Source organism: Triticum aestivum, chromosome 5B, assembly GCF_018294505.1.
Source record: "Triticum aestivum cultivar Chinese Spring chromosome 5B, IWGSC CS RefSeq v2.1, whole genome shotgun sequence".
Lineage (NCBI taxonomy): Eukaryota > Viridiplantae > Streptophyta > Magnoliopsida > Poales > Poaceae > Triticum > Triticum aestivum.
The window spans coordinates 48,193,642-48,205,296 of record NC_057807.1 but is presented as its reverse complement, the minus strand read 5'-3'; the positions used below and the strand labels follow the sequence as shown (position 1 = coordinate 48,205,296).

Here is an 11,655-nt window from a genome sequence, read left to right as displayed (position 1 = left end):
TGACCCTCTCGTCTGTATTGCACTGGTACCCCTCCCGTCATCGTGCTGTGCGCGCTGGTCCTCCGCCGGGTCCACTCGGACGCTCTGGGAGCTCGTCAACCTGAACAACTTGGACCGTCCAGTGAAAATGGATGTGGCAGCTGTCAACCTGCGGTCGCTAGTTGAACCAGTTCAATTCAGACATCTTGGACCAAGCAAACAATTACGAAGATGTGTAGAGTTATATGAGAGGTCAAACTTTAAGCGTTTGCAGAGCTAAACACTGCACATAATGGTGCGCCAAGAAACAACGCACATCCCAGTATATACAGATTACAGAACTTAGACCGTTCAAACACATGATAAATCAATGATAAACATTGGAGAGTTGAACATCATGGCAAAGGCTGCATGCAAGGCTCCACCACATCTAGCTGAACTGTAGAGGGAACTTTCCCCCTGATGTATCTTTCGATTACCAAGGCTGCTTTATGGGCTTCCATGGGTCCGATAGAGCAGGAGCATTTAGCAGATCGATCATCAGAACACCTGAAACTATCATTGGTGGTGCTCAATGTAAGGCACTCGAGTGATGCTGAATTTTCCAGAATATGGGACGTCAACTCAACCACGCTCTTTGAACTGGGGAACCTACAGATGCTCACTCTCCGGAGCTTGTCATGGCGGTATCCTGGAATCTGCCTTAGATGTGAGGGGTCTTCAGAAAGCAATTCATCTATGGATTGTAGTAGCTGTATCGGTACCTGGAGATAGAAATATTGGTTTAAATACTTGAACTAATGATTTGGCCACCGAAACTTGTTATATTTTTGTAGAATGAGTGCATCAAAATATACATTTGCATGGTGAACAGTGACTTACGCGCAGTTTGAATGTCTCCAAGGACGGAGCAGCACCAAGAAAATAAACCAGAGAAAGACAATCGCAAGACCCATTAATATAAATGCTCAAGTATTTCAGATAGAGGAACTTGGAAGGCGAGAGCGTCAGTGTTGTATTGACCACCTGCATAAAGATACCACATGTTAATAACATTCCAAAGTATCACTACTGCTCTGTGCATAATAATCACAATAGGTTTTGGAATATACCTCACACCATGAATGTATGCTAAGAGTTTCAAGATTCGGCACAATGGACGGAAGCTCATCAAGTGCATATCTGAGGAAGAGGTAACATAGCACATCTAGTTTCTTCAATCGCAATGACTCCCCAAGTAAGAACTCAACTCGGTCACCTATAAAGTGAAAACTATTAATATTTGGAGCTTTGTTCTCTATCGTCTGCAGTCTGTGGCATTCTAACACCTGCAGGTAGCTGAGTCGCTGCAGCCGGGAAGGTATCTTTAGGAAAGTTATCTGGTAGCATCTCCTGAGTTTCAACTGCTCCAACACAACACAGCTGGGAAGAAGGCACCCTAACTCGCACCCCGTAATTCGCACAGACTCAAGATGCAACACTGTCAGGTTTCCCAAGCACCCAAGGCTAACTGTAGGATGGAAGACACAGTTAACAAGGTGAAGATACCAGATCGAGCTTCCATTCCCATTGGATAGAACTGGGCATGGGAAGTAGACTGCCTCCTTCTCACGCATCACAAGGGTGAGTTTTTCAATGCCCAGTGTAACCACTTTCTGAAGCCACCTATGGAGATATTCATAGGCTTCATAAGCCTTGAGCTTGTCGCAACAGGAGCAATCAATCTCGAATGTCTTCACGCCAATGCCTGAGTGCTGTTCCAAAATCTGATCAACTTTGTGGGTGAAATACATGTCATCCCGTGATAGGCCTATTGTTTGACTATTAAATATGAGGTTGGGGTAGTAGCATCTCCACGAACGTCGAAAGGCACGAGACACGCAGGCAGCACGGGCAGCATCTCGCGGCGTCATTAGTGAATGTATATGACACCAAATGTCCTGCACGCACAACAATGGGAGAAGAGTTAACACATTAGAATTGTAAAATCAAATGTTTACCCTCATCAGCACTAGTAATGCAGCTGGGCTGCAGGAGATTGCAGCAGAAAAAGAGGTTAAATTCAGTTAGCTACCAATAGGTTATAACCCAATTTGTGCAGCATATGTCTATTATCCAAAGGAATCCATGATGTACCTCTGGAAGTACGGTCCCTGAATACTCCCTTATTTTGCCATCATGATAATTATCATCATCTTCTTGGCAAGGTGGCCCGTTTCTTATGGCCAATGAAGAAGTCGACCCATCTGCAACAGAAAATTGTTATGGTAATAATAATAATAAGTAAGTGAGTATATAAAGGCAATATTGGTGTTGTTCCTCATCTGTAGTGCCTTCGCCCTAAATTCCAAACCAACGCACATATATGTATATATATTTTTAATAACAAATGTGATCTTTGGGGGCTAAAAAAGATGCAACCTGGAGAACCCCTTTAAAAAGTGAGCCTTTTATTCCAGCTTATACATACATACATCGATCTAGAAGGACACCAATTCACAACTATATATATAGGATAAGAGTCAGTTTACCACGGATCTGGATTTGGCGTTCCTGCTGCATGAGATCCAGCTGCCCCATGGCACCACTGATATGAGCAATCAAGGGCACCAAAAGGAGTCAAGCTCTGCTGTTTTTCCTTCTCCCCGTCGATCTCTCTATCTATCTCTGCTGACGCGGATATCGCGCTGACCTTCGCCCTGGGGAGAGGAATCCTTCCCAGGGGCAGTGGGGACGAAGAACGATTTTCTGTCGCTAGGCTATATAAGAAAAAGTAACTGGGCCAAAAAAGCCCAGATTGCAGGCTTTTTTGTTATTGTTGTTGTTGCAAAGACCATGTAGAGGAATTTTTTTTGCCATGATGAATAGTATGTATACGACTATTAATTTCAGAAAGAAGAAAACGTGAGGGGACAAATCGGGCACAAAATTGACACGATATATAACAAGAAAAATGCCACATGGCTACAAGGAAAACTTCGTCATGGCTAAAAAACAAAGCAAAATCGTGTTTTTTTATCTCTAATGCGCATGGAATATCTTTGAAAACGGGCCTAATATTTGTGGCAATGTATTTTTCTGTGTGCATGATTTTGCTGGCAAAACCAGGTAGTGGACCAAGGCAAATCCATATTTTTCTGTTATGCTTTTTATGCATAGGCTAATTCACCTTTTTAAAAAGGATTTTATTCTTTCACAAAAAAAGGATTGCAAAATTACAAAGAATGCAATTGTTCTTTTATAAATAGGTGGAAATTTTGTATTTTCCACGGGAGGATGACAAAAATGGGGAAGTTGTTCTCTTAAAAATATGGTACCATTCAAATAAATTAATATTTTTCCATGTGCACATGACAGATTTATAAACTATGTGGTCTAAATAATAAAAGTACCATGGTCTAATTAATGGATTTGTCGTGGTCTACGAGAATTTCCTGTGAGTCCGGGTAAAAACTAATTTTTCCATGCTATGAAAATAAAGTTGCCATTTCTATGAAAATAAAAATTTCCATGGTCTAGGAAATAAATTTAAATGGTCCGGTAAGAAATTAAGATGCCATGCTATGAAAATAAAGTTGCCATATATTTGAAAAATAAAATTGCCATGGTCTAGGAAATAACTTTAACATGGTCCAGTATGAAAGTAAGATGTCATGGCTGCCATGTATTTGAAAGTAAAATTGTCATGCTCTAGCAATGAGAAATTGGCACGGTATATGAAAAGAAAAAAAAATCTCTAATTCAAGGGAAAATGTAGAAAAATTTATGTCATGGCAAATCTAGAATTTTTGTTCCCTGATGGAAAACTTCATATTCTTTTTACTTTTTATTTCTAAAAAAGCATGTCAAAAAATATTCTAACAACATTTCTGAGAATGCTCACATGGTGATTTTCAAGAATTGTCTTGGCAAAAACTCATGTTCGGAAATTTCCATTTAAAAAAATAAGATAAAAATTAATACAAAATTATGAACAAAATTGTCATGACATATGCATATTAAAATTGCCATGTTTGTTATAAAATTTTCCATCTATGCAAAATGACACAAGTTATGAGCAAAAATTGCCATGTCAGATGCACATTAAAATTTGGCATGGTATTTTAATTTGAATTGCCATCTTTTGTGTAAAAAATTTGCCATGAATGTGAAATAACACAAAAAGTGGCCAAAGTTGCCATGGCAGGTGCAAATTAAAATTATTCATGGAATTTTTATTAAAAATTGTCATGCTATGTATAAGAAATTTGCCATGTATGTAAAATAATTTTGTTCATCTCAAAATGGAAAAATTAAATGTTCCGTTGATGGTGTCGATGGCAGAAATTGTCATGGCAAACACATATCAAATTTGCCATGTTATTTAAATAAAATTCCTAGTTTGTAGAAAATAAATTTGCAATGTGAGTAAGAAAAGTTAGCCATGTTCCATGTCAAATCGTAAATGTAAAATGTCATGGTTGTATACTTTGTTTCATGTACATTTGCCATGTGCGTCAAAACCATTTCTTCAATTCAGGCCCTCTCCCTTGAAGTTGTACTTGATGTGTACTAGTGGTTGGGACGCCACTGTGTGGTGTTGTTTGAGGTGTCTCTGTGTGCACTTAACTTGTCTCCTTACATTCAGCTGCCTTGTTTGGTCCTTAGTCTCACTCATGTACATCAATATGCGCTTATGCTATAACATTAGGATGTATTGTGCATTACAATTGATCCAAAAGTGAATACAAACTAGCGTGAGGTGCTTCAGTTTGTCTTAAGAAAGGGCTTCATGAGTCCATGGCTTGGGTCTATCAGAAGTCCATTGTAAGTAATCGCAAGAGATGGCCAACAATAGTGTGATCGGGATACTCTGTCTAGAATGATTTTGTAGCATTTCCACTAGACTTATATTCACATAAATCCGAATGAAGCTGCATCAAAAAACAAGTCCTATATACCTAAGAGATTTATTCCCACCACCTTATTTATCTTTATATGCAACATATCCACATCATCAAGTAGGTCCACCAAATAATTGATCCACACTAACTCACTTGTCTTAACATGCAACTATGCCAACTCATCATGCCACGATGCATGCCCCACTAATTTAATTAGCTCAACATGCAACTAATGTTGTTGCTCGGGCCAGGTAGCCCAGTTCGGGCTGGGAGGGTTCCCCATCAAACGTTTTCGTTTGTGGGGAGGGATCCCTTCTAGTGAAAGAAGCGTTTGTTCCAAATGCCCCAGAGTCTGACGTTCAGATGTTATCGGGCTCCAAAAGTTAAGTTACTCCCACTATGACCTGCCTGAGGGCTTGTGTGTTCTCTTCTGGGGCCCCATGTCAGTGGCTGCGCTTGGGTGGACGTGGTATGGGAGGACGCAGTCAACACTGACCTAAACATGAGCTCATCACGAAGTGTAGCGCTAACACAGCCAAACTTCACCTTATTTTAAAAGTTAAAATAATTGGATTATCTCTTCGGCGGTGGTTGCATAATGTCTATTTGTGTGGATTGCATATAGTTGAATTTTTTAGTGACACCAATTGTAACGTTTATCTAGAGGATGTTTGTAGTCGTCTTGTGTTGATTGCTTCTTACGGTTGTACATGTAAATCTTTATCTAGCAGTGCAGCAAGGCGCAAGCTTTGGTTTCCTAGAAAAAAAGACAAAGGAGATGACAAATTGAAATCAACAAACCAAAAAACATCATCTATTGTCTTGTTGTGTCTTATCAGAATTTAAAGTAAAAATAGCGGCCGAGGCGAAGCTGTCTTCGAAGCCTAAACATACTATCGACCTCCCAATAGAAAATTTAGGAAATTAGAATATACATCATACAACTTTATCTGACTATAGCTCAGCTATCACATTTGAAAATAACGAGGGCAAAGGTGGACCTACGATGAACTGCAAAACAAAGCATAAATCGTTTCCAAAATCAAGATATAGCTGCCCTAGAGTTGTCAATCATCTTCGTTGGCACTTGCAGCACTTAGATCCACACTGAGATCAACCGTCTGATAAAAATGGCATATTAATTAGAATAAGCAAGTATAGATATAATATGAAGAACGAGATAAACAAATGTAATGTTACCCTACCTAGCACTAAAATGTTTCCTAAACTAGATTATACCCGCCCACTGCTGTGGGATCGGTTGCAATATATTTTGATGAGATTTTGTTTTATTAAATATATGTATTTTGATTAATAACATATGAACTAATTGTATTTGATTATTGTATAACTGAAAAATACTTATTAAATATAAGAAGCATAATATAATGAAGAACTTGTTCCATGCATGTTATGGTGTCCCAGTGATGATGTAGCATGTGAGGTGATGTAGGATGCTTGCATGTAGAGATAAATATAAGCAGTCTAGATCAACTAATAATAGACAAAAATTCCATGCATGTTGAGGTGAGTCTTTGATAATGTGGCATATTTGGCGAGGTGGCATACATGCATGTTAAGATAAATAGAAGTAGTGGGGATCAACTACTAAGGTATATATATAAGGTAAGATTCCTCTTTGTTGTGATTTGATATGTCTGATTTTGCACCACTTACGCTCATTTGGTTGTGAGGGAAATAACACGCAGGACAAACACACCAAGGGTGAAAATTGTTTTGGTCACTCAAGAACCATTTTTCTTTTCTTTTTTGGGATGGTCATTCAAGAACCCGGGGGGAGAAAACCACGTCAAAGACCCATTCCATGTCATCATTTCGCACAAAAGAGAGAAGACGACCACCAGCTGGGACAGCTTGTCCTCAACAACTGGCGAAGCGTGGGCATCTCCAACCTGATGGTGCAGTTCACCGTCGCCATGACCAAGCTCGCCGTAGTCTCCTGCGCCGGAGCTGATCCAATGAAACTTCCCTCACATCCTCCGGAATCTTACTAATCACCCCGATCCGGACATGACATCACGGAAATACAGCTGGGGAAGACACCAGAGGAGGAACTGTCCCCTGGAACGTAGGCTGATGCCGCTGGTAGCCGCCGACGGATAATCTGCTCCAGGAAGACATTGCACGTGTAGACATCTACGGTGCAAAAGAAAAGGATGGAGACAAAGCAGACTCGACTGGAATGTAAAATTGATGGGTAACGGCTCGAGAGCCAAAGATGAGGAATTTTCGACCGAGTGACCGACACATGAAAATCTTCCCTGGTAAATGATGTGGATTGGACCAATCAAAACCCCATATAGTCTGCCTCCAATTGGACCAAATGTTGCGGATTGGGTCTTCCAAATCAAATGAGCCCTTGGTAGTGGAAATCATTTAGGGCTGTTCAGGCCTACTTGAGCCCTCTCCTCAAAAGTAACAATTACTAGTTCCTATGACCTACCCTAAAAAAACTAGTTCCCACAACCGCTAAAACAAAGAACTCGGTCCTATGAAATGTAGTGCAAAAGAAACCTTAGATTTGTATAGCACAGCAAGGAATCGTGATAGAAGTTTAGAAAAAAAACACATTTTTTAATATAATACAGTGATACTATTTTTATGTAGTGCGATAAAAACATTTTTAGTACTCCCTTCAATCCAAATTAATTGGCGCACACTTAGTACAACTTTGTACTAAAGTTGTACTAAGCGCACATCAATTAATTTGGATCGGAGTAATACAATTTCATACGCTGCTCTAATGCAGAAATTGCATTAAGGTTTCCATTTAAAAATGTACCTTTCCGGTGATCTTTGTATACAGCGAAAGAACATCCATCACGGTAGACTCAAAGTGTGTTGTGGCATCATAACTCTGAACAAAATTAAATTGAGATAGATTGAAATATTCTTGAAGATGCTTTTTTGTTTGCTAAATATTGAAAACCAGAACATTGTTAGTTCACCTATAACTTACCGTTGATATAAAACAATTGTCCGAAGAAGGGTCATTAGTAGGTTCATATCTGTCGTATGTGTCGAAAAACAACTCGTCAACTGGCCCAAGAAGATCGATTCCTGGCTTCAGTTCTGCCTCTGGATTGTCACTCTCTGCTTGTGCTGACACAAACGCTATGAATTTTCCCTTCGACGCAACATTGTGAGAATAGGAACAACAGAAAACATACCTGGTGATGATTCAAAAAAATAAAAGTTAGGTGACATGACGAATTAAGTAATAATAGATAAAAAGGGCAATAATGCATGGAATACTTGCATGTCTGATCTGCGGCCAAGTTGCTTTTGTGGTATTATGATCTGTACTGAGTGAGATTCAGCAGTATTTGGGATCGGGTGGCTCATGATAGCAATTGCACGAAAAACCTTTCCAACCTTTTTAACCTGTTATTAGAGCAGATAATTCTCATCAGTTGCAGAATTTCTTCATACGCCCCATGTTTCCTTTGTTTAACTTTACTGTAAGATATTTATGCAAAGTGATTTTGATTGGTATAAAATTTCTGTCATAAATAATTTGTACCGCTGTTGAAACAGTTTGACGGAAAGTATAGCATAATGTTAGTGACATCGGATCTCTTCGGGACAATACTCCATATCTGTTTGTTCAAATAATGAAGATGAGTGGCTTTTACCTTCTCAGGTACGTAAGACGGATCACAAACAACTTTCTTGCCTTTTGCTGTCTCCCCTTCAGATGTAACTCCACGAACTTTCCCTTCATCATCAAATTCGACCTGAAAATACATATTGTTTGACCAGTTACATATTTACGATTGAAACGACATAAGTGAACATACGACATAAATATTCATTGTGGTGCTTCAATGGTTTGCTTGAAGTATACACAAATTCACGTATAAAAAAAAATCTACTTTTCCATGTAATGGTCGATTTTTACAGAAATTCATCTTAATCGGTGTTGGGCTGTATGAGTGTGTGGCCCAAAAGCCCATTCTAGTGTACATATGTATTCATATCTGTAACTAGCAATTGAAGAAAATAGAATCAAGAGAATTCCCTGCGCTCTTCGTGGTACCAGAGCACTGGTAATAATGATGGGCGGACCCTAGCTGGTGGTGGTGTGGAGCCGACGCCTGGAGGCGACGACAGCAGAGCAGTTGGCCGCTGCTGCAGCAAAGGAACGGAAGATCAGGCAGGTGCTGCGAGCTGTGAGTGCCTAGTCATGAGCGGAGCGGGCTAAGGACATGGGTATACAGATGTACACCCATTATTTCGTGAAGAAGAGCTCATAACTCTAAATTAATCCTATACTTAATTAGTTAAAACACTAAGCTTTAAAAAATGTACACCCAAATCAAAATTTCTGCCTCCGCCAATGGAGCTAGTGGCATCAATAGAAGGAGGACGTCCGGCTGCTTGTTGATGTGCTGCCTGTTTGGGTGGATAGGTGTTGAGCTGCTTGCTGTATACTAGAAGAAAAAGGGTGCTTGCTGCTTATTGTGCATGGAATCAGAGGAAAGGTGTCCGGGAAAGAAACACAGCATGTGATTGCACCAAGAAGCAGAGAAGAAAAGTACCGCTCTACTGAACAATGGGGGACATGACGTGGTCCTTCTTGGCCTCCTCTGGAATCTCACGGGTGCAGATCCACACTTGGAAGAGGGAGGAGGTCGTCTCGGGATCAACAGTGGAGGAGCTAACATTAACCTTGATCTTGTCGTGGGGAAGGCCACTATGAACACCGATGGGGAGGTCTTGCAAGGTGTTTGTAATGTAGTCGCAGAGCTCGGCCCTGATGACGTCGGCAGTGACCTCCACCGACGGGGGTGGGTCCTACTAGTCTGGCACCACCGAGATAGCAGTCAGGTGCAGATGGGGGTGGGGGGTGGGGGGTGGGGGGTATCACCTCCGACACAATGGAGAAGTAATAAAACCCGCCATCCACCCAATAGCCCAGAAACTCCTGGACCGTGGAGCACCGCGGGAGCGCCGTGCACTCACAACAGAAGTGGCCCGCAATGTCGCGGTTCAAGCTCAACTGTGCCTCCCAAGCAAGAGGGGCGGACGGAGCCACCTGCTCCGTGCCACTTGCCGCAAGGGAGCTCACCGGTGACGGGGGTGTAGGCAGGACAACTTGTGGGCTTCCCCCAAACCACTGCCCGACTTCTTCTTGGATGGCGCAGATGGGCCGGCATGCGGCGGAGTACTAGGAGACCGCGGGTTACCCCTGTTGCCAGTCAAGGGCATCGCTATAGGAAGCATGTTGGTCAATGGAACCCCCACGAAGCTCTCGAGGCGAACGCGCCACACGGCCTGAGTGGAACTCATCCTGGCTGGTCCAGTCTTCGGGATCAAAAGGGGCCTCATGGCGCCGGTCATAGGGAGCCACCGCTTTGTCTGAGTGCTTGAAATTGCTACCCTCCCGAGCAAGGGAGCCCTGCTCATGACCAGAGACACACGCTCACGTTGGGTGAGCTCAGCTTCCCAATGAAGCATGGCTGGGGGTCCGGGGAGAGGGGGCAAGGTCCGACCATGCAGGCTGGTTATAGGTAGGACGGGGAGGAGCGAGGTCGATGGAGCATGGCGCAATGGCAAGCTCTGAGGAGAGGGAGGCAAGGTCTGGCCATGCAGGCTGGTTATAGGTAGGACGAGGAGGATCAAGGTCGATGGAGCGCACAGACAAAGGGCCTAGGGAGGGCTGGATCGACGAACTACACGTGCCAACAACCGGAAGGAGGAAACGTCCTGGCTGCGCTAGTCCCATATGGGCCGACCTGCTACGCATGCCACGGTTGGCCCACGATGGCCAAGAGTAGCCCCGATGTGCCGCTGTCCCTCACAGACCTCTGCAATGGGAGCGGGGGCACCACACACAAGTGTACCAGCCTGGCGGAGTGGCGGGGCGTGCACTGTCCAGCGGGCAAAGGAGCCCTGAGCGACGCATGAAGTAGACAGGGCCCGTCGGCACCACCGCTGATGTCAACGACCCTCTCGCACCCCACGGGAGGGGTGGAAGCGGAGATGTGACCATTTGGCTAGAGAGGATCCCAAGCATGACGACTCGAGGTAAGGACCAGGTTATGGCGATTGGCTTGAGTGTTGGCCATGACTTGTGCCTAGGAACCGTCTTGACCATTGCAAGGAAGTCGTCGAGCGTCATGGGAGTGAGGGACGTAGTGATCTGCATGTCTGACCTAGATGTGTCCTCGTCCTTAGCTACGTCCTCCCACCAGAAAAGGGGTGTGTCCTGGGTGCCAGGACGATGGCGTGGACGCATGGGCGGATGGGGAAAATAGCCTGACTATCGAGGTGACACCTGAGGTGGCCATGGAGCCGGAGCCCCTATCGCATCCACACCGCCCTCTCCCGAAGTTCAAAATTATCCCCTCATCGAGGTGTACATTGCCCTGTTCCCCCAATCCAAGAGGGGAGGACGGAGCTACCTACTCAGTGGCACCTACTACAGGGGAGTTCAACGATGGCAGGGTGTAGGCAGGAGACCTTGCTGGCTGCCAATCTCGGAATCAGTGGGTTAGATGGTTGCTATCGGCGAGTGGTCTATGCCGAGGGAGGGTCCAATGCGTATTCGGGGGCCATGCCCGGACCTCTCCAAGCTCGACGGCTTCGTTTTGTATGTTCTACTTTGGCACTGAGGGGAGGTAGATCTCCCTCGACCTGGATGCTGGAACCATCAAGATCGATGATGTGAGTACAGGCACCAGGTTTTTCTAACAAAGGGTTTAACTACCTAAGGATTGTAATCAAGCTTTTGTCAAGATGGGAATGATAGATATCTATCATCCAGCTT

At 43.3% G+C, this 11,655-nt stretch overlaps 2 protein-coding genes across 2 annotated transcripts in view; both read right to left on the bottom strand.

The window, feature by feature from the left end:
• Window positions 1–282: 282 nt before the first annotated feature.
• LOC123115614 (uncharacterized) lies at window positions 283–2,697 on the bottom strand. The gene is made up of 5 exons (XM_044536731.1): window positions 2,511–2,697; window positions 2,116–2,225; window positions 1,092–1,919; window positions 862–1,005; window positions 283–743 (listed from the first exon to the last, which is right to left on the bottom strand). Exons 1-5 carry the CDS (start codon window positions 2,557–2,559, stop codon window positions 375–377), a joined length of 1,500 nt encoding a protein of 499 aa, XP_044392666.1. The 5' UTR covers window positions 2,560–2,697; the 3' UTR covers window positions 283–374.
• A 2,951-nt stretch (window positions 2,698–5,648) lies between these two features.
• Window positions 5,649–11,655, bottom strand: part of LOC123110321 (guanosine nucleotide diphosphate dissociation inhibitor 2) — a 10,242-nt gene continuing 4,235 nt past the window's right edge. The window contains exons 9-13 of the mRNA XM_044530809.1: window positions 8,519–8,620; window positions 8,143–8,267; window positions 7,843–8,053; window positions 7,666–7,740; window positions 5,649–5,983 (exon numbers count right to left, since the gene is read on the bottom strand). Of these exons, the coding sequence (XP_044386744.1) occupies window positions 5,930–5,983; window positions 7,666–7,740; window positions 7,843–8,053; window positions 8,143–8,267; window positions 8,519–8,620 (567 nt within the window). The 3' untranslated portion in view covers window positions 5,649–5,929. The remainder of the gene's footprint in view (window positions 5,984–7,665; window positions 7,741–7,842; window positions 8,054–8,142; window positions 8,268–8,518; window positions 8,621–11,655) is intronic.